General features: G+C 44.2%; 1 protein-coding gene across 2 annotated transcripts in view; it reads left to right on the top strand.

Annotated features, from left to right (window-relative positions):
- UBE2J2 (ubiquitin conjugating enzyme E2 J2) overlaps nucleotides 1–16,384 on the top strand; it is a 166,884-nt gene extending 150,500 nt beyond the window's left edge. Inside the window, exons 7-8 of one of the 2 annotated variants that reach the window (XM_078642381.1) lie at nucleotides 10,536–10,660; nucleotides 15,600–15,736. In XM_078642381.1, the coding sequence (XP_078498507.1) occupies nucleotides 10,536–10,619 (84 nt within the window). In that variant the 3' untranslated portion in view covers nucleotides 10,620–10,660; nucleotides 15,600–15,736. Of the gene's footprint in view, nucleotides 1–10,535; nucleotides 10,661–15,599 lie in introns of both variants that reach the window. The other variant, XM_078642380.1, reaches the window with a different exon arrangement.
- Nucleotides 16,385–23,255: the final 6,871 nt, after the last annotated feature.

The following is a 23,255-nucleotide window of genomic DNA, read 5'->3' as shown; positions in this document are numbered from 1 at the left end:
GTTGCCCCTTGGTGGTCTAGTCTTAGGTGGTGACTTCAATGCGGTCCTAGATGGAGAGATGGACTGCAACCCTCCGCAGGTGCTTAGATCAACACATAGGTGGCTCCCAGAATTTCTAGAAATGCTGGGGCTGGTTGATAGCGGGGGATTACGCAACCCAACATTGACACACTATTCCCATATTTCTGCAGCTCACGGTAGTTTATCTAGGATAGATTATATTTTGTTACCTGCGGCAATGGCAACCAAGTTTCTTGGGAGGGGCATTTCTGACCATTCTCCACTATGGGTGCTGCTTGCCCCTGATCTGCCAGCAGTGGGGAGGATAGCTCCCATTAGTGCCTGGCAGTTAAAAGACCCAGCCATTAAAAAAGAGCTGCTCCAGATGTCAGACCGTTATTTCCTGGAAAATGTGGGGTCTGTTGACTCGGCGCAGTCCCTCTGGGAAGCATACAAAACGGTGGCGAGAGGCGAGGTATTATCCTTAGTGTCAGGCAAGAAGAAGAAAAGACAAGCAGATGTAGCCCTGAAAGAGACGGAGGTTATTCTTTTGGAGGAGAGGGTGGCCAAGTCGTCTACTCCGGAGGGGCTCCACTTGCTAAGACTCCGACAGGAGGAATGTAAAGATCTCGTTAGGGATAGAGTGGTGGCCCATAAAAAAGCCGTCCAGAGCCGTATATAGGAGCACGGCGATAAAACAGGTAAATTGATTGCATGGCTTGAGCATGGGTAGCGGGCATCTAGGTTGGTACCAGAGTTGGAAGGGCGGGAGTCATGTAGGATCACGGATCCTCAGGCGGTGGCAGACGAGTTTTCAGTATATTACAGGAAAGTTTACACGACCAGTAGTGCATTTACAGAAGCCGACAATAGCGAAATGATTAGAGATATCATCATGCCGAGTTTGTCAGAGGAAGACAGGAGTTATCTCGACTCCGCGTTTTCAAACGACGAAGTTGCTCAAGCGATCAGGCAGATAAAATCCGGCAAAGTGACAGGCCCCAACGGGATACCGATAGTTGTATAAACTGAATGCTGGTAGACTCTCCCCATACGTCCGAGCCATGTTCTTGGAAAGCAAGGAGAAGGGTGAGCTCCCATATGACCAACGAGTGGCCGATATTTTGGTCATATACAAAGCTGGTAAGTCTAAGACATAATGCTCATCTTATAGGCCCATATCGCTCCTCAACGCAGAGCCCAAAATCCTAGCGAAAATCCTATCCACTAGGCTGGTCAAGGTGATCACGTCCCTCATCCACCCGGATCAATCCGGTTTCATGCCTCGTCTTAACACGGCACTGAACTTGCGTAGACTGCATGGCGTCCTTGGCGGCTCCCCGAAGATCCACGAGCCGATGGTGTTGGTATCTTTAGACGCCACAATGGCCTTCGATAGAGTGGAGTGGCAATATTTGTTTCCGGTGTTGGCAAAGCTGGGCTTTGGAAATTAGTTTATCAGTTGGATTCGCTTGCTGTACGCAACACTCCTAGCCAGAGTGGTAGTTAATAATTGCAGGTCTGGTGATTTTTCTTTAGGTAGAGGCACGAGACAGGGATGTCCGTTGTCTCCTCTGCTTTTTGCCCTTGGCAGCCAAGGTCAGATGGGATAGATCGATACGGGGCTTACGATGGTCACCTGACTGGGAAGACAAGATCTCGCTTCATGCGGCTGATGTCTTGCTTTACCTCACTAACCCAGAGACTCCTTTCGTAACTTTCTGGATGTGCTTGCCATTTTTGGTTGGTACTCCGGACTGGCCTAAACTGGACAAAGTCGGTGCTATTTGTTCTGGTGGGCGGCCCTCAGGTGGTTCCGCAGGCGTGCCCTATTCATATTGAGACCGTCTGCTTTAAATACTTGGGTATATTTATCACGCTCAATCCACAGTTACGATACGCAAATAATCTAACTTCCCCATTGAACAGGTGTAAGAAAGATGTGGAGCGCTGGAAAACCCTTCCGCTCTCCTTGCTCGGGAGAGCTATGCTCTTCAAGATGATGGCTTTGCCTCGGTTTTTGTATGTTTTTACAGAACTCGATGGTTCCGGTCCCGGCGGCATATTTTTGGGAAATAGAGACTCTTCAGAGGCAGCTCTTGTGGGATGGTAGGGCCTGTATAGCGTTCGGTAAATTGACACTCCCGTGGTATGACGGTGGGATCGGGATTCCAGATCTGCAGAAGTACTATTGGGCCTCACAGCTGGCGGCGGTGAATCACATGGTCTACTGACTCCCCGGAAATCCAGGCTCTGCCATGGACCAGGGCCAGGCCCGTGGGGGGGGGGGGTTAATGGAGAGAGCTCTGTATTCCAGGCCCGGGAGATTTCCGTTGACTGGTCCAACCGCACATGCGATCCAGGTGTGGCACGCAGCCAATACAGGTGTAGGGTGGGAAGGCAAATTGACGCTAGCCACTCCCCTGCTAAACTCTGAGAAGCTGGGTAGTCTGTGGAAATCGAAGGGGTTCGATAGGTGGGATCTTATCGGAATTGCCCAAATAACATATGTATGGGGGAAAGACACAGTGCACACCTTCGAGTCCCTCAAAAAACAATATAGTTTGCATGATAACGAATATTATCGATATCGATAAGTGAGACATGCCCTCACCACCCACATCCCTAAAAACACAGTGCTCCCGGAGGCATCGCCCCTGGGGGACAGAGTATTGGATGGATTTATCCCCCAAAAAACCATCTCCCTGATATACAGGAAATTGGTCAATAATATGGAGAACCCATTGGTGCGGATTAGAGCCCAATGGAGTGCGGATGGGTTAGAACTAGACGATGAGGACTGGACAGAGGCGGCCTCTTTCCCAAAGGTGGTCGCCATCCAGATGCGACTTTGACTGGTGCAACTGAAGATACTCCATAGATCCTATATAACTGGACCCCGTTTGGGACAACCTGAGAGCGGAGAATGCAGGAGAAAGTGTGGGGAAATCGGTACTCTAATGCATACTCTCTGGCATTGTGTCAAGATACAGTTGTATTGGACGAAGATCCATGATGAGCTGGGGGGAGTTATGGGTGTGGAGATACGACCGGTGGCCCGGAGGTGTTTGTTGAACGTGTGGGAGCCTACTGATCTAAATGCGTACCAGAAACAGTGGGTGACGTTGGCGTATATGGTGGCTAAACGGAATATAGCTCAGCTCTGGGGAGCCAGTCAGCCGCCCGAGTCACCAAATGGGCGGAGGACCTTGACTGGTGCATGATTAGGGAAAAAGCAGTTTGTGGCCAGGGGCTGCCCGAAGAAGTGGGGTAAGATATGGGGCGCATGGAATAGTTATAGAGGAGAGATCTGTGAACCACCTACGCCAATATTGGTCCCAGAGGCACAGGACTCCCCAAGATCCCTACACTAAATGTTGTTGTATTTGATTCTGTTCTTTGCTACAATGCCCCATGTGTTGGAATTGTAATGTGCTCACCTGAAATTTAATTTTCCTTTTTGTAATGTCTTTCTTTTATTTCTCAACAAAGAGTTATAAAAAGAAAAGAATTCATTACTTATAAAAGAAATACATCTGTCACCTATAAACACATCGTTTTATGGTTGTGATGTCTTAAAACACCCAATTAGAATCATTAAACATGTCGCAATATAATTTCATACCGAAATGATATTCACAAACCTGAGCACCTTCAAACTATTTCTTTATTATATCTTAGACATAGTGCAACTGCAATTGCGAACATATTGTATACCAAAGTGGAGGTGTCAGACAATGTCTGCACTACAGCTATGTTAAATAATTACTTTAAATGTATCTTCCTCTTCATGTGGGTACAATAGAAGGTGTGAAATTTCTTCAGGCTTTTTAGACTTGCGCCTAAACACAGGCGCTTGCTTTCTTTTAATGTTGCATATATTAATAAATTGACCTTCTAAACGTAGCATTTCTTTTAACGGAGGGACTGGAAATATTCCATATGTAGAATAAGCTGACCAATTTCATTCTCAGATGCAAAAAAATTGGTTAGACTTGTTTATTCTGAATAAAAATGTTTATCCAATTTAAACACAAATTCCTTGCTTTCTCATGCAGTCTTCTTATTTAGTAAGAGGCTCGCCTTTAATAAATGTCTGTGTTAATTTAGAGATCATATGAGAAAACAAAATACCTGCTCACGTTATCTGTTGTTTTGTTCAAAAGTGTAACTTGCTAGCAGCTAGTTCTTTAAGGCTATCTACAACCAGCAATTTAGTGCTTTGCCCAGTGAGTGCTACTTATTTGATGTGTACAATTTCATTTTTCAAACTTATCAAATGTAGGCCCAACTCTAATCCTAAGGCCTCCACCAAAAAAGGTGGTGACAAGTTGAATACACATCTCTAAGCCATTCCTTCAAACTTTTTCAAATAGGACCACCTTTGACAACTAGGTATTTAATGTTGGCATCTTTAAGTAACCTCCAAGATTCCTAATAAATCTATACAGGCCCTTTTATTACAGTTATCAGCTTACGAATAACCAGTTTCTCATGCTCCTCAAATTTGCCAATAAAGATAGCTCCCAGTAATGTGTGTATATATAAGCTTATCCTTCCAAAAATGAAACTCTTTAATTTCCAACCAAACTTGCATGTCTTACTATCCAGTGAAGGGCCATTGTTTTTGTTGCGTTAACTAGTTAGTCAGAAACACCTTGTTCGATTCTGTTCAGTAATTATAAAAGTAGATACAAATTTTAAAGTACATAAAAACGTTAAAAATCCATACCTTTATAACATAGGATAATACATTTTTAAAAGCATCTGACGGCGAGGATGGTCTTGTGACCTCTGAGAGTTTGCACATAAAGAAAGAAACAACCAATAATTTCCAATATTGTTGATTTCAATATGGGCTATGAAAGCCTTTTTGCCTAAAAGGAGTACATTTCACAAACAAAATTAACGTTCATCAGTGTTTAGGGGGATATGCCTTCACAAGGGCAAACGGCTGGGCCGCCACCATTGTACTGCCCTAATAGAAAGCAAATTAATGTACGGAGGGAGCCCAACCTGAATCTAAGCAGCAGAGTCCGCTCACAATGACTAGAAACGAGTAATAAGGCTCCATTCCTTGATTTAGTTTTTAACTGGAAATATTGAACATTTGTCAGTTTAGGGAGCTCCTTTCCTTGCGGTTGGATTCTATAAAAGTGTGCTTCAGTCAGGATTCGTCACTTTTCCATATCATGCTTGGGTCAGTAAAAAGAAAAGACGTTCCCAGTTTGGTAAAGCAACTACCAACATAAGATAGCCAGGCGCTATTCAGCCCTGAATTGCAACAAGGGCAATCTGATATCTTGCTGACTTAAATGATGATGCACTGGGGTTAGACCTTATAGATAGCAACAACATCGAAGGAGAAAGCAGAATAAGACCGTAAATATCTGATCAGCCCATCTCTTAATGGCAGATAAAATAAGGACAGCAAGGCAGTAGGGATAGAATTATCCAACAGAAGCGATTATTTCCACTTTGGATACACAACACCAGGTGATATTCCCCCATACACCCTCTCTATACATTGTGAGAGGCACACCTTGGGTTTTGCAGATCTCTAAGAACACTGGCTTTTTTACTGAGAGGCAAACCCACAGCAGATTGAAAAGTGCACCAATAGACTGCATAGGTTCTGACATCTGGCTCTAATGTTCAGATGCCATGGGTCAGAAATATCAAACCAAAGGTCTAAATAGGGAATGCTAGACACTTTAGACAATTTTCAAGAATTGATGCTTTAAAAACATAAATTTTGGGCTTTCCGACCTCAAGCCATGACACTTCACATAATTAATATACATGTCCAGGCCAGAGATAAAATTGGTGAAGCCCAGTACCATATTTTTCAGGCTGTGAGGAGTGCATGCTAGCAGCACAGCATCATCCATGTATTCTAGGCAGATCGTAGTATGGCCAAATCATGGAACTACTCAGATGAGTTTCCGGGCTGTCAATATACAGAATATAAGGTATTGGAGCTAGGATACACCCCTGCTGTACTCCCCTTTCTAAACCAAAAGCGTCAAAGTATTCTCCGTTCTGGACATACCAGTCTCTAGCAGATATATTTCGATGGAAATCCGACAAGGAGACCAGATTGACCTAACTAAAATATTTAAGTGTATTTATTTGATGAATGTTTGTTTATATATTTTTGTGCATTTTTTTGCTGTGGAAGATATCAAAAATGCTTTGGTTGGGATAGTCTGCTTACAGTAATGAAGTCGACACCTTGCTCCTCTCAAAATCCCCCATGGGCTTACAGAAAATCTTGGATGCCTTTTGCGATTTCTGCAGGGATAGGGGTTTAGAAATCAATGTACTATAACCAAAATTTATGGTTTTCAACCCCAGTAAGAATGTTCGATCTAATCTCCGCATGAATGGTGTTCTGTTAGAAATGGTAACCGAATTTGATTAATTGGGTCTTACCCTAAATGAAAATAAGACCTGGAAACCCCAAGTGGCCATATCTAATCTAAGGCTAATACAGACAGCTGGGGGCTTGTCCAAGCACTATAGAAAGTCCTTTCATAAACCCCTGACCCCGTCCACAGAGATTTATAAGATGCAGGCCAGAAGCTCAGCTCTTTACGGGGCTGAACTCTGGGGGCACTCGAACCTTAAGTCAATTTCGCATGCTGAAAACAATTTTCTTAGACAACTGATAGGGCTTCCGCGAACCTTCCCATTTTTGCCCTTGTACATGGATTTGGGGGTGTGACCAATCGCACAGGAAATTGCAAGGTGCCCGCTATTGTACTGGGGACGTCTGTGGGCAACAAACAAGCTAGCGGAGTACAGAGAAAAACTCCAAGAGGTACTTAGCCTACCTGGGGGCAGCGAAGCTTCCCTGGCTTATGCATATCAAAAAAAGCTTAAATGAGATGGGCTGTCCCGAGCTATGGACAAGTCCTCTAATTGCCCACACCAGGGTCACGCGAACATATTTAACCACTTGGTTTTGGAAGGCAAACTTTGCAAACTTTGATAATATCTCAGAAGACCCCAAGATTGGCTCTTTAGCTCACCAGTTCTTGGCTATAAAAACCATATACCAATTAGAGCCGTGTTTGGACTTTATTCATCCAACCATTGCCCGGACACTCTATTTGCAGTTCCGTCATGGTTGCCTCCCCTTGCATTCTTTTCTTAATATGTGGTCTAAGGATGCCCCCATGTCCTGCCCTGCATGTGGTCTAGCTGAGGAAACCGAATTACACGTTTTTTTAATGCCAAGGCTACTCTAAGATTAGAAGAAGAGAATTACAGCAAGTATTCAAGAACCTTGGTGCCATCCATTGTATAGATGTGTTTAGGCTTTTAAAACATGACACCAGAATGCATATAGTTTTTGCTACCTCACGATTCCTTGCTGCTATGTGGTGGGCTCGTATGCAATTTTTAAAACCTTAATGAAATATATCTTTTTATCAGTGATTTTTGACTAATTGTGAATGATCTTTTTTTATCAATGTATTTTATTCTTTTAACACTCTTGTTAAAATCTTTTTTTAATTGTTCACATGAAATGCTGTCTTTTATGGTCTTTCATGGTTTTATAACCGTAATAAAGATGTAATAAAGTAAAAGTAAAGTAATGAAGTTAAAAAGGTAGAACCACTGACCTAGACCACAGCTTGGGCATGTTAATGTGATCGAAGGCACTAAACTGGTTGATAAAGGCCAAGTACAGAGGCCTGCATTTAGCAACAACATATTTCCCGATGAAAAGGTGGAGGTTAAAACGCTACTCCATAGTGCAAAGACCTTCTCTAAATCAATACTTACAGATGCTAAGGATATTTCCATCATTGACACAAGCCCTTTTTTGTTGAACTCAATGCCCAAACCGTTGGCTGATGAGTCAATGATGGAAATTGGCCCGTAACAGCAAGGGTCTGATTGGTTGGTCTTTTTTAAAAATTGCAACAATCAGTGAAGCCGACCATGAAGAAGGGAGGTTGAAGGAATTAAAGTTGTTTAAAAAGTTAGTTAGGAGAGTCGCCCACGTTTCATTATTACACTTTAAAAGGTAATTTGGAACCCGGTCTGTTTGGGGAGCCTTGCCTAAAGGGCATTGCTTCAAAACTTCAACAACCTCCTCTAATTCAATTCTAAGATGTGAACTCCATGCGTTGGGAGCATAGCTCGAGGTATGGTGTGCAGATTAAACGATCATATGGTTAATGGTAGAAAAGTGGGTAACCCGCTGTTCGGCAGTAATGTGTGAGCTGACAGAAGAGAGAACACTATCCCCACTTTGAATCTTATGAACTGTGTACTAGAACTTTGTGCATTTATTCTTATTGCCCTCAATAATTGAAGATTGTTTGATCCAATCTCCGTTTTTCTGGCACTAATGACATATTTATAGGTAAGCCTAAGATGCACCACCTTTGCTTTATACCTGGAAATCTTAGCAAGGGCTTTTTTCCCGGTGTCTATTAGCCAGAGAACACACATTAAACCATCGGGCAGATTGTTCTGTACTGGGTGACATTGGTTTCATAACCAAGCATTTAACAGCAGAAAGCGCCTCCACAATTTTATAAATCCAATCAATATTTCCCTTGCTCAAAGACAAGCGAAACATATTAGGTTTAGGGAGGTTCCACCCAAAATGCAAACCCACGTTTTTGGAGTGAAGCATGATGCTCTGGGCTGACCAATGCGGAGAATCAGAGGAAGGAATCATGATAAACATGCTGAGAGGGTTGTGGGCCCCAGTGCACAGATTATGAACTTCACTCTTAGAAACAAGATTCATCATTGATCGAGTCATAAACACACAATCAACAGTAGATGAGGGACCCCCGCCATAAACGGTGCTTCTGTAAGCTCTTAAAACCGTCATGTTCTTGCACATTGAGATCACGCTCCAGAATACAATTGCCTAGCTCATAGTCTCTAAGATTGGGACGCTCGTTTTTACATTATAAAGTGGAGACATACGTGAAACCCATATCAGCACCAGGAGAGTTGCACTAAAATTCTCTAAGATAATCATATTTTGTCCATTTGCCGAAGGCCTATACAGGTTAGACAGACTGTTCATAACTCTGGAAGTTATTATTCTTGGCATCAGAAAATTAGTTCTTATGAAAGTTAAGCAAACAGAATTTGAAGTTGTTAGTACAAATAATAACAAAAAAATGTATGGCATCACATTTGACATCAACGGGAAAGACCTTAAGTGTGAATGACAATCTGAGCCAGATGGATAAACCACCCTTTGCTCTACCGGAGCTAGAAAGTTGTGCTGAAATAGAGTAACAGCAATAACCATCTTGGAAGATATCCGAAACCTCCCAAGTTGCCTTTAAAAGAATAATATTGAACTTCTCAATAAACGATACTCATTCATCTGATCTGATTATGCAAGTATGGCCAGCAATATTCCAGCTAATCCTATTCACTAGGATGCCTAAATGTGAAATGGAGATCGGGACCTCTGATGAGACTGATGCATTGTTCAAAATTGGGTCAACAATGGATTGGAAAATATTGTGATTAGAGTTCCTCCTTTTTCATTCCACGTCTGGGCAGGCCAGTAGTGGTAAAAAAAATTATTCTGCAGTGCTGTCAAGACCATGGTTGCAAAAGATTACGTTTTTTTTTGTTTGAATATATTTTATTGGTTTATGTAGACAGTTGATTGATACACAGATATACAATGCAAATATAAAAGGATAGGAAGTATTTCACGTACATTTGCACATAAAAGAGGTAAAACAAGGTAGTACAATGGCAGCTCTCAGCAAAACAGTTGCTATGTGTACCAGTTCTCATATTAGAAAGGCTATGACAACGTTCATAGATAACTTAACTGCAATGGGCGTAATAGCATTCTACATGCGTGGCAACGCAACCTTAGGGCGTCGTGGAGTAAAGTTCAGTGGGAGGTGGCATGTACTTGTGGCTCTGTTTCGTGTTTACCTAATTCCTGATTTGCAGCGTGTGGTAGCACCAGGTGTGGTATGTGATCAGGAGTACCGAATATCGGATGTGGTCATTCCTCCAATTCAACATATTAAATTTTTTTAACAAATATGGCAGTGGAATCTGCCACCGTAACATCCAAACAGGACCCCATTGGGGACAAGAGGTCAAACGGGACAAAACAGGGGAAAAAAAAGATAGGGTCTCCGTTACCACGGAGTGATCGCTGAGTGGGGTGGAAAGAAAAAATGGGGGGGATAGGTCATGTCATTAAATATACAGTGTCGTGAGTTGCAAAAGATTGTTATCGCATAATTAACATGGGTTGCTGGATAATTGCCAATGGGCTTATAGAAATAGCTAAGAGGTAAAACCAGGACACTACTAAACCATGCACTTGATATCCTGGAGTAGATGCGTAAGTGGCTGACGCATGCTGGTTTGGTAAAGTTGATTACAATTATTTCTTGGTTGTATGTCTTAGGAGCTGTCTTAATACAAAAGACCCTTCTCACCATTAGGATTTAATCGTAATTTGCAGGATTAAAATCAAGGTGCCTAGAAAGCCAATGTATGGTTTTGTTCTTTAGCTGAGAGACGTACTCCGGCACCTCGTCATCAAGAGGAGGAACATTGCCCCAAGTGAGAACATAAGCGCAAGCCTGGAGTGGTAAATTAATGATTGGCAGATGCCGTGATGACTTGCTTAAGGGGCGTGAGTATCTATCACCCAAAACTACAGCATTACCCTTGACAGGAATGCAAAACTAAGTTTGTCAGCTGTCATCCAGCTAGATTGAATCGCAACTGCATCTGCGATGGTACCCCTGGATGACCGTGGATGGTTAGCCATAATGGAGGGACTATCATAAAGAGCTAAGATTTTAACAAGAAGAGTGTTGGACCTAAAGTCATGCAACATTGGGCTCAGATGCTTCTTCAATAGACCTCCAAGCTGTTAGGCTGATGTACCATGACAGTGGCAAAGGGAGTGGAAGGTTAGAAAATGTGTTGCAGCATCATGAGAATCGAGGACCTTGTCAATACTTGCTGTTGTTATTGCTGCCTGCTTCTTCTGCTGGACAGTGTGCTGATGACGCTAGCTGCCCTTGCAAGGGAATTATCAGTACTGGTCAAAAAGTGAGTGCCAGTATTGCCTGCTGCCTTATTTTTCCCTATGATTAGCTAAGTACACTCACTGCTTTTGCCTCTGGACAAAAAGACAGTGGGGTGGGGTGGCCTGGCCCAGCCTTGATCTGTAATGGTCAGATGTAGATGGGCCCAATCTTGTCCCGCTTCACAGGCTCAAGGTTCATTTATATCTCTCTTCTCCCCAGCTCCTATTTCAGCTGAAGTATAGGCCTTGTATTCCTGGCCTCAGCAGGTAAGTGACGGAAGAATATCGTGTCCCACGCAGCGGGCTCAAGGCACACTTCTATTACCCCCAGGTCCCTTTTGTCCTCGTCCCATTCATAACAAAGTGGAGATGACCATCTCCCGACAGACAAAAACAAGAGGAATACTGGGACCCTAATACTTCCCCTCCCACCGGGAGTACATAAGCAGTACTTACCCAGCATCCCGCTTGTTCTTTTTTCTGTCTGTCGACAGAATGGATGGTGTGCTGGTGCTGCTCCTGCTGGGCTGGAGTGGTGGTACTTCTCTTCACGCCCCGCCCGGCTCCTGGGGTTCGTTGCCCTGATAGAGTGTGCCTTGGGTTGGGTCTGCAATAGATATTGCGTGTTGGTGCCAGTCCTGGATTGTAGACTGGCTGGCCTTCTGGTATTTGCCGCGTTAAGCAGCGGGTACTCTTGGGGATGCCGGGGTTTGAACCCGGGGCCTCATGCAGAGATGCATGCGCTCTGCCACTGAGCTACATGTCCTGTTGTCTCCCCTGGATTCCTGTTGGCCTGTCGCGGTTTTCTCTGCTTTTCGTTTCTGCCCCTCTGCATTCCTGCTTCTCGGGGTGTCGCGGCTGCGGGTGTCCTGGCCTGGCCTTGGGTGTGCTGCGCCTGCCCTTTTTCTGGTGCGTCTGCTTCCTTGCCTGGGCTCTCTCTTGTGTCCTGGCGGGGTGCTCTGCTGTTGTGGCCGCATCCTGGTGGGTCCTTCAGGGGTCCTGTGACTCTGGGTATGAGGGCTTTCTGCTGGTTCGGGTTGGCCTTGGGCTGTGCCTCCTGGGCTTTCTAGCTTTGCGGTCCCTTTTCGAGCTGCTGTTGGAAGTGTTTTGCCGGGCGTTTTGGCTTGATTCTGCCTCCCTTGCTTCCCCGGGCTTTGCTCCCAGTGTGGGTCTGTTTGGGTGCCCCCCCCCCATCTCTGGTTGGTGTGCGGTTCTGTGGTGCTCTTACCTCTGTGGGGCCCTCCCTCCTGGCAGCTTGTTGTCTGGGGGTTTCCTGCTGCTTGGTCCTCTGCCTTCTCTGCCTCCTCCTGCTTCCACTTTGGCGGTTTCCTCAGTTTCTTTCCGGCCTTCTGTGTGGTTCGGCGGTGGTGTGCTGGTGGTTCCCTGTTCCTTCCTGCCCTTTGCTTTGGCCTGGGCGCTGCGTGGGCTCCTTTCGGGGTTTGGTGGGGCGTGCGTGGTTCGGATTGCTTGGCTCTGGTCCTGTCTTCCTGGTTCCTTTGGCGTTTGTTGCCCTGGTTTGTGCTGTTTGCTTGGCTCCTCTCCGGTGTTGCTGGGTTCGGGCCTTGTGGTCTTTTGGTCTAGGTGCTGTGCACCCTGGTGTCGTTTCTATTTTCCGCTGCTCCTGCCCTTGCTGCTTGCCTGGCCTCGGTGTGGGGTGCATGTGAGGTCCTTTGCCGTGTTGGCTCCTGTTTTTTTGTCTGCCCACTGTGCATGGTTTGGGAGCTGCTGGGGTTTCCCGGTTGCTCTGTACTTGCGTACTGCCTCCCTTTTGGGGTCGAGGGTTTCTGGGGTTGTGGCCGGTGGCTCTGTGCCCGTCCTTGTTGGGCTTGTTTGTTGTTGTTTTCCGGTCTTGTTGGCCTCTCCTTTGTTGGTCGGCTTTCGGCTGTTTTTTTTTTCTGGGGGCGTCTCTGGGCAGTGTTCTTTGGGTTGGCCTCCTCTGCCCGTGCTGTTCTGGGTTTGGTGGCCTTCCTGGTTTGGTTGGTGGCCTCCTTCCCTGTGGGGTTGTTTGGCCTCCTGGAGTTTTCGGGTGCCTTTCCCCTTTCCTGTCTTTCGGTTTGGTTCAGTTATCACTCCTGTTCGGCTCCTGGCCTCTTGTTTCTACCTGGGCCTCCTCGGCAGGGTTTTGTGGGTTTTCCTCCTCTGGACTCTTTGGAGCCGGGTCTTTCAGTTTCTGGCCTGTGCTTTCTCCTTCCTTGTTGGTCTATGTGCTTGTGCCTGCGCTCTGTTGGCCGTTTCTTTCTTTAGCATTCTTCGGGGCTGTCTCAGTTTGCTCTGTGTCCGTGTGGCTGCCGGGTCCTGTGTGCCTTCCTGTTGGTTCTGGGCTTTGCGGCCTTGTCAGGTGGGTTGCTTTGGCGTATCCTTTGTGTCTTGGTCCCGGTTGCCCTTTGTCCAGTTTCTCTGGTTGGCCTTGGCCTTCTGTTTGTCTCCAGTCCTTGTCCCTGCTGTCCTGTTCTGGGATGCGGGCCGGTTGTTTCCAGCGGTCTCCCTTTCCCTCCTTCTCTGTACTCCCTTGGGTTGCTGCTTTTGTTGTGGTTTCCTGGGTGTGCTTATGGGTGTGGAAGGCCGGTTTCTGCTTTGGTATTCTCCACTTTGATATGAATTGGACGAGGACATAAGGGACCTGGGGGTAATGCTCTATCACTTACCGGTAACCTTCATGACTCCGGGTCCCATTGTCCTCGTCCCATTCATACACCCCCCCCCCCCTCCCTCCGGGACGGCCGGCCTTCCTGTCTGGGCTTGGTTGTACAGGAGGGATGCTGGGTAAGTACTGCTTATGTACTCCCGGTGGGAGGGGCAGTATTAGGGTCCCACATTCCTCTTGTTTTTTTCTGTCGGGAGATGGTCATCTCCACTTTGTTATGAATGGGACGAGGACAACTGGACCCGGAGTAATGAAGATTACTGGTAATTAATAGAGCATTTCTCCTCTCCCCACCTCCTAGTCCAGTGGCAGTGTGGGTCTTGTAGTCCTGTCCCCTGCAGGTAAGTGGCAGAAGGACAGCATGTCATGTTAACTTCCAAATTATTAGAGATGCAATATGCTTTCAACACATCCAGTTGTCTCTTGAGTCTTACCAGAGTGTGATGCATAATGGCCAAATTGTCAACGTTTTTGAAGAATAGTATGTCTTCCATTTAATTTAGGAGGGATACTGTTAATTGCCTGTAAAGTTATATAGAAAGAGGAAAAAAAGGAAAGGTACTATACACCAACGTTTTCAAACCATTGAGTCTTTATTCTTTTTTTCCCTCCATGTGTACATATAAGTATAGTATGGAAGGCAATTCATAAAGATAAATGGCATCCGAGATGGCTTGTTTTCATTCAACTTTTAGCCATTATAGCTTCCTGTAAACAGACGAGAATGTGGATTTTAAGTCCACTTAGCAACACTTAGATTGCCTGTACTTCTAGGTTTAACATAATATAGCTTTGGGAAAGGATAGTAGTAAGGGTTAACTAGCCTTTACTAAAGGAATTGGTTGTACTTGGCCCAGTCTTCAAGGACCCTCCTCAAGATTTTGAAATAATTTTAAGAAACATCAAACAGGGATATTAATCTATATGCCATCCGCCTTCTGGGCCCTCGTATTGTAAATTTCCATAATCATTGAGTCTCGCCAGCTTTTATAGATGTGGCATTTATAAAGCCTATGAGATTAAGTGTAACGAGTAGTCTCTTGTCACACTGAACTCGTAACTGGGCAGGATCCTTTGAGTTCCAGCCTTGCAACAGTTACCCAATGACCGACCTTTTCAAGACTAGAAGGCAAGTGAGGCATGTTTGTAGGTTTGGCAGTCTAGCTATTCGGAGACTGCACTGGATTCTATCCCTAGTTGGGACCCTACAATGGTACCTGCAAACAATTCTTTCACAATTTTAGAATCGATTCTGCCTGTTTATACTTCTTAGATTTTGCATTGCATTGCATGGCCAAAACGGTGTCCCGCTTTCTTGTAGCACGCTTCAACTTTTCATACATTCAATGCCAGTCTTTTTTGTAAATATTTTTCTAGTTTTGTTGATCAATTACAACGTACACTTTTGAGGTGTATTTACTAAAACAAACAAAAGAAAAGCTATAACCCTCGTAATAATATTGAGTTGGAACCAGGAAATAGTATCAGCAGGTGAGAAAGATGAGATGTATCTCCTTTTTAAGTACCCATTTAGACGGATGGCAAGAATGTCATTGGCTAGACAGACTAATTAAAATCAGAGTAAAAATACATATACAAATACTTTCAAATTGTAACTTTGTCTTGTGACCTGAAAGTCACACAATTTAGAGTCCGAAACGGGCACAACTTGTTAATGAATTCATGCTTCTAGTTCCTCAGTATGAGTCTTTTTCCCCAATTCTTAAATGTTACTCCAAATCTGTGATTTTGTTGCAATAAAAAGCCTCACGAGTTGACTTGCTGCATTTCATACTGGGCTGATGCAAACTGGTACTTTTAATATGAATTTAACCGATCCTTCATACATGTAACATATAACTTATGCCCAATTAAATCTCTTTTCTGTTGCAGGAGATCAAAAGAAAGCAAAAAGCACAAGAGGACCTGATCAACCGACCGCAAACCCTCCCATTGCCGGACGTGGTCCCAGACACAGAAGCCCACCATGGCCAAAACGGTGTTGCACTACTAAATGGGCATGTGCCCTTGGCTGCTGCCAACCACCCCGGTCTTCAGCAGGCGAACCGCAATCATGGACTGTTGGGAGGTGCCCTAGCGAACTTATTTGTCATTGTGGGCTTTGCAGCCTTTGCCTACACGGTCAAGTACGTGCTGAGGAGCATAGCCCAGGAATGAGGCTGGGGCCAGAGGTTGAGGCACACTCTGAGACCAAATTAGTGATAGTTCTGGACAGCAAGCAGGCAAAACGGTTGGGACTCTCGGGGCACCAGGCATTGGCACTGGGGTTAATAACTATTTGTGCGACTGTGATCCAGGTAATACGTTGGTCGACTTGTGGATTTAATTTTTTATGATTTTGTTTCTCTTATTTTTATTTTAGAAATGAGGCAGGCGTGATTTCTTTTTTTGGGGGGGGGGGAGGGCAGTGGGAGGGTGGTTCAACGGCTTAAAAACCTTGTGTTGCAGCTTATAAATATTTGTCATATAATAACTACAGTGTGCGTGTCCGTGGTTGAATATTTGAGGCATCGGGAAACAATCAGACTCCTTGATCCTAATCAATGCTGCTCAAGGTAATTATTTGAGTGTTTGCAGGACTACGTAAAACCTTACTTTAAAGTGAATGAGGCCTTTTTTATAAACTAAAGAACCATTTTAAAATTCTGAAACGTAAACAGTTTTATATCAATGTGTTTTATTTCTGTGTACGATCAGGATGATTCCTTTTAACTTGGCTGCTGTGAGAATCCATGCTATCAACTATGAGGAAGCCTCTGCCATTGTATGTATTACATCACCTAACTACACTACCTTTTTCAAGGCTAGATGATTGATTTTCAATTTAGGAATATAAATACCCATATTTATTATCGAATATGTTTAAACCCATGAGGCGGCAAGAACCTCATTTTTTTTCAGATCTTTTTATTGATTTTTACAAATATGTTAAATCAAACACAGAAGAACATAAAATGAGGTCGTCCAAGGTACACGTTCAGAGATCTGTACAACATAGATTGAAAATGTGAAAAAGAAAACATGCAATTAGAGAGATTTTTTTTTTAAGTTAACATGTTCTAAATCCTTGTTCGCCTAATAGGGTTGACCGATTCATATCTTTAGGTAGAGCTCTAATTTGAGAATTGTATATAAGGAACCCTCCAAAGATGCTCTTACTTTATCTTGCAGTTACAAAAGAAAAACGTGATTATCGGCTAAATTATAAAAACAAACTGTCAGACCCCGTTTCAGTGGGGACCACAGGGCAGATGGGGGCTACTTGGCCCCAACTACTGTGTTGGCTGAGGTTGTTTGCCATTGTTGTCCTGGGATCTGGCCTACGTGCCCAGTTTACAGAGTCACTGGGCAAACTTGGCACATACAACTCCCTTCTGCTCTTGACTTGAACTCTACAGTAAACCAGCAGACATAATTATTTAAATGTCAAACCCAGTGCTCATCTTTTTTTTAAATGATTTTTTTTAGTTACTTAGTAGTGCCATACACTACACTATTCAATTTGTAGTGTAAGTCAGTGACCCTGGTGGGCGCTTTCTCTAGTGTAGCTACACCCGCTGATTCACTTTTCTGCGCTAAACCGATGCCGGGTGACTCCCTTAATGGTCGGTCTTACCTAGTAGTGGCAAAGGCATGAATGGGACACTAATGTAGTAGTCATGTGCGCACTCAGTCTACATTGTTTTAAATCTTCTTTCCCCTGGTGCTCTAGTAGGTATGCAGTTGTTTGTGGCAACCTTTTTGAGGCATATCTGGCACTTTGTAGTCCTTCTGTGGGGAAGCTGTGGTGAGTGAGAACAACTTCTGCGGCCGCTGCTTGAGACAGGCATAACTGAATCACTGAGTGAACAGCCACCCAGAACGGTCTTTGTGGTGCAGCAGCCCGAGCACATGGAACAAACGCTCACTCACTCACTCACTCACTCACTCACTCACTCACTCACTCACTCACTCACTCACTCACTCACTCACTCACACACTCACACACTCACACACTCACACACTCACACACTCACACACTCACACACTCTCACTCTCTCACTCTCTCACTCTCACACACTCTCACACACTCTCACACACTCACTCTCTCTCACTATCACACACTCACTCTCACACACTCTCACTATCACACGCTCACTCACTCACACTCTCTCTCACACACTCTCTCTCACACACTCTCTCTCACACACTCTCTCTCACACACTCTCTCTCACACACTCTCTCTCACACACTCTCACTCTCTCTCACACACTCTCACTCTCTCTCACTCTCTCTCACTCTCTCTCACACACTTACTCTCTCACACTTACTCTCTCACACTTACTCTCTCACACTCACTCTCTCTCACACTCACTCTCTCTCACACACACTCTCTCTCACACACACTCTCTCTCACACACACTCTCTCTCACACACACTCTCTCTCACACACACACACACACTCTCTCACACACACACTCTCTCACACACACTCTCTCTCACACACACTCTCTCTCACACACACTCTCTCTCACACACACTCTCTCTCACACACACACTCTCACACACACACTCTCTCACACACATTCCCACTCACACTCACACACACTCACTCTCACACTCGGCTGGTGCCGCACCAAGTGGCCTGGCCTGGCAGTTCGGGCTGGACTGTTCCCTTGGGGAGCAGGGTGAAGACTAATTTGCATATGGCTGGGTCAAACTGGAGTGGTGGCGTGAGCAAATAAATGCTGGATTAAACGCAGATCATTTGTTCTTTTTGCTCCAAGTGGGCCTGACCTGTAGTATCTCTGGCCGCGCCAGTGGTGTATGGCGGTGGTATCCCTGACTGGGCCAGTTAGGCAGTAGTAGCCGTGATTGCCCATAATGGGTTGTCTAGTAACTGGCTAGGAGAGTCCAGGGGGGGCACTCCACAGCACAGGTCACTCCTAGCTCACTCTCAGCAGTTTCCTTCTTCTAGATATCCTCCAGCCCTCGGGATACCCTGGACTTCTCTTCCTGGACAGTCTCTCCTACTGCAAAGCCAGACCTACTCCTCCTCTCTCTCAGTAGGCAGGCAGGCTTCTGGGAACTCAGCAGACCCCTAATTTCCTGCAGCCAAAAGTGCAGACCTCAGTTGATGTCACCTCACCCCGAGGTATTAGACAGAAACCAGCCCTGGTCAAACAGCAGTCCGAGTACTCTGCAGAGCACTTGCCTCATTGGCTTTAAAGGACTTGGAACTGCAACAGAGTGGGCGGTTTGGGTCCCGCTTTAATTTTCCAAACAGGGGTTGGGGTTCATGATCTTATGCTCCAGAACCTGGTTAGGACTGTTCTCATTTCAGGTGTCCTTTCCAGGCTCCTCCCCAGATTCAGCTTTTTGGTAGTGATGCTTGTCACAGCATGTAGCACTAGGCAGTTTCCAAATTGGAACACCCATAACACAGGCACAATGAAATGAGGTTCCTACAGCTGTCTCTCATAAGCCCAACGGAAGCAGAATTCATGTATAGACCAAAGGCCAGGCCTGACCTAGAAATTGACATTACACAACAGAAATTGCAGGCACATCAATCACCATTACCATCAGCCCAATGGCTTTGCCTATGAACTACTAATCAGTACCCCCTGCTAACAAAAGTATTTATGGAATTTTTTAAGGTAGCTCTGGCTCCATACTCTTCACTTTTGTCTGGATCTCCCCCTGGAATGTAGGCAATACACATCTCCTGCCTTGTAGAGCTGGCCTTGTCCTCCATCAAATGTGGGTTCAACTAGCTTTGGCACTCCGGCTCACTCTCACATATACCCCTACCACTGGACACGTGCTGCACACACAACACATACTGAGGATGCCAGTGCAAGTTTCTGCACATTCATAAAACAGCATAACTTTACAAAAAAGGGTCTGGTAGGCCTCTCGCTCAGTGATGCAGGTAAAAAGATCTGGACACCGTATTAATATTCCAAAACCTGACATGCTACCACCATGGCTTTATGTGCTATACTATAATAAGGGTATTGTTGGTGTGTCCCCACAGTAAAGGTCTAGGACCTTACATATCAGGAAGCGGCCTGAGCCTCTGCACACCAACATAGATTAGCATGACACCAGGCATTAAATACGTCTGGATTCCAAATATGCACGCAGTTGAGCACACCATGTTAATCATTAAGTAGACATTCCTGTTCTGACCGTTATCTCTGTGAATGCCAATCGCCCTCATTTGCACACATTGAAAATATAGTTTCTGCCAGTCGTTTTCAGTGCATTTACAAATAATGGACAACAGCTGAGGGTCTCTGCACAATTTAAAAAGAACGATTGGAATCCCAATGTAAATTCGTTCCTAAACCTATACTTTATAACTGTACATTGCGTCCCCATCTTGTTTAAAGCTCTATTTTTACATTAATTGCAAATACGAGATCTGTTTCTTTTTTGGCTGAAGTAAAAGTGAGCAGGAGCTTTCCCCCTGAAGGCAGACTGCAGACTGACTTTAACCATGATATTTCATTTGCTTGAGAAACCCAGTCAGTGGCTGGGAGCCACATGTATGGGTTTATTCTTGAATCTCTTCTGCAGATGTCCTCCAGGCACATCAAACAGCGCATCCTAGCAATTCTCTCTCTGTGTGTACTGGCAACAGCGCTATCCATGTTTGGCCTGTTGGATGTATTCCTGGTCCTTCTAGAGAAGGAAGGTGTGAACAAAGTAGCTCAACTACAGTACATGTGGTTATAAACACATAAACTAGAATCCTGTGCTTGACATAGTGGACCGTCTGAGCTTAGTATTTGGGTGAATGAAAGGATATTTCTAAATCATATCTAGAGAATGGGTGTCCTGGGGCTGGGAGGAAGCAGTTACAGGTGAGCAGCTATTTGAGGTTAAAAAGTTGAGTTTTTTTTTTTGCCAGTTTATGGAATGTGAGTAAGCACTGAGTGGCGTGAAGATTAGCAGGACGGTCCAAGCCTTGCTGGTGATTACAGAGAAGGCCCGACCTTCGAGGCGAGTTTTTGTAAACCTAGGGATGGATTGGCTGAGGTAGAATGCGAAGAGTGAGATGTGACTTATTGTTTAAAATACAAATTGCAGTAGTTGGAACAGGTTGAATGAAGAACCCTGTAAGATAGGAAATGCGTGCTTTAAACATGAAGGGTTGTTGCAAATGAGGACATGGTGCCTCTGTGGTGGTTTTCTGTTAATGCATCTAAACGTACCACTCAAGGAACACATAGTCTTATAACAAGTCAGAATCATTGACTTTGATCATGCTTTTTGTTCGCACAGGAGGGACCTTTATAGTCATGTACCTGAAATGAGGCAGTCACAAAGAGAGCAGATAGCTTTTAATTGGAGTGGGCATTGCTGCAAGTCCATTCACTTGCGAAGGTTTCAGTGATTTATTTATTTATTTTTTATGCCTCCATTTATTGGACTTTCTGTATTGCTTCAAACTTTCAACAGCTATTAGATGATACAGTGTATGTTATGAAATGATTGATCGCAAAAGAAAGGAAAAAAGAAAATTCAGCCCAGAAGAAAAGCTAGGTTGAAAAAAATGGGGAAAAAGTAATCCGTTGAAGAGTAAACAAGTAACCATTGTATAAATGAATGTAAAAAATGAGGAGTCCATTTCCAAACCTCTCTTCTAATGTCGAGGAGAGAATTCATTTCCCAGTGGAGTCCATAAAATGTGTACAGTAGGTTAAAATAAATAGAGAAATAAGCCAGGTGTTGCAGCCTATCGAAAGCAGAAGTCTACAAAGTCATGTGATGACACATGATGATTTAAGATTAAACATCCTCTGGAGGGCCTGTGGGTGCTTCAAAAAAGGCTCCTGGCTTCAGCAATGTTAAAAGAGCACTTAAGGCGATCTTAAACCTTTGTTTATAACTTATTTTATTGTTGTACAATAATTTGTAACTAATGCTAATCAAAGTATCCGTATAGTTGGAGCAGTATGGGGGTAACCTTGGACCTTAATCTATAATATTTATTTATTTAGGACTTTTTAAACATTGCTTTCGGTTGCATTGCGGTCGCTTCTCAAAGATAGCAAGGATTTTGGGTGCGAAATGTCCACAGTGATAACTTTTATCCAGGTTATCCTGTTTTGGTGGCATATGAGATGTCAGGAGTATTTGATTCGTCATGGCGTGCACTGTATGAATTTTAGTGCGTTATAGATGTGGCCTGGTCCCTTCATGGATGGTGGGAGAGGTTCAGCTTGTTAGGGGTTTGGGCTGATGCTAAAGCTAGGGAGCTGTGAGGGGCCCTCCCAAATAGGAATGCCTTCAGAGCTTTACTAAATGTTGTCATGCTCTTTTTGGTTCCTCTAGTTTTGGCTTAAAGGCTTCCTAAATTCTAGACTGTGTACTCTGAATGTTCTACCGCCATGCTGTTTCTGTTGCATCTGATTTGTAGTTTTTTCTTTTAGAGCTGGCAGGGTGCACAATCCTGCAGAGATGTTAAGTGTTTTCCTTCTGATAGTGCACAGGTTACTGAATTTAATACAGTCCGGTTTTGTTAGCGCAAAGAGACTTTTGCTTCTTAGTTTTCTTACCTTTTGTGTTTATCAAATACATTTATAGGGACCATGGGCTACACTAAGTTGCTGTAGTGTGGCTATGACAGGAACGGCTTCCTTGTAAATTCAGTTTGGTTACTTTGGGAACAGTGGCCCGTTTAAGGCATGCTCTGATTTCGGGAGCCAGTGTATTGTTGTGGTCTTCGATAATGGAACATGGGCATGGTTTGTTCAGTCTGTTTGAAACTTTGATTTTTCCAACTAATGTGAAAGCTTGTGCTACGCACCCTGAAAATACATTTGCCTAATTATTTGGTATGGGGGGGGGGGGGGGTGTTTGGGAGTTTACTCCAAAGTCTTCCCAAATGTTCTCATGGCTGTTCGTAAAGGGGACTTTAGATTTTTGAGTGATTGATGGTGACAAAAGTGTGCTTGATTTCTTCCAGTTTTCACCTCATGAAAAATTGTGACCCATGTTTAGTTCATAGTTTCACCAACCAGAGCTTATTAATAGGCTTCCTAAGCAATATGGATACTCGCAGAGCTGATTTTTCTTTAAAAAAAATTTGAACATCTACCAAGGTTTGTTATAGTGACACTCAAGCTTGAATACACATTTTTTCATATTTGCTGACATTTTTATCAACTGACTGTGTTCGTTGCTCAGGCTAGAGATATAGCATCCAAGGTTCAGAACATTGAGATGTGAGGCCTACAGTAGACATGGTGTACATATCTTTGAAGGATGTTGTGAATTAAATATATTGAACACTTTTAAAACCTGATTGGTGATAACTTAATTCATTGGATGTATGCCAACCAACTTTGGAGGCTTTAATGTTGATAGAAGGTTGTTTCAACCCAGAAGGCTATTGTAATTGTTTGTTTATTCAGCTCATGGTTTGATTTGGACTGTTGGAAATTCTATGGTCCGACATTGGTCCAAATTGCAGATTGGGGGAAATTTTAGGGGTTCTAGATGATCCAAAAGTTCTAATACTGGTTTGTTGTGACA

Source organism: Lissotriton helveticus, chromosome 5_1 (genome assembly GCF_964261635.1).
Source record: "Lissotriton helveticus chromosome 5_1, aLisHel1.1, whole genome shotgun sequence".
Lineage (NCBI taxonomy): Eukaryota > Metazoa > Chordata > Amphibia > Caudata > Salamandridae > Lissotriton > Lissotriton helveticus.
Note: the sequence above shows the minus strand (reverse complement) of the source record. Positions and strands in the feature narration are given on the sequence as shown.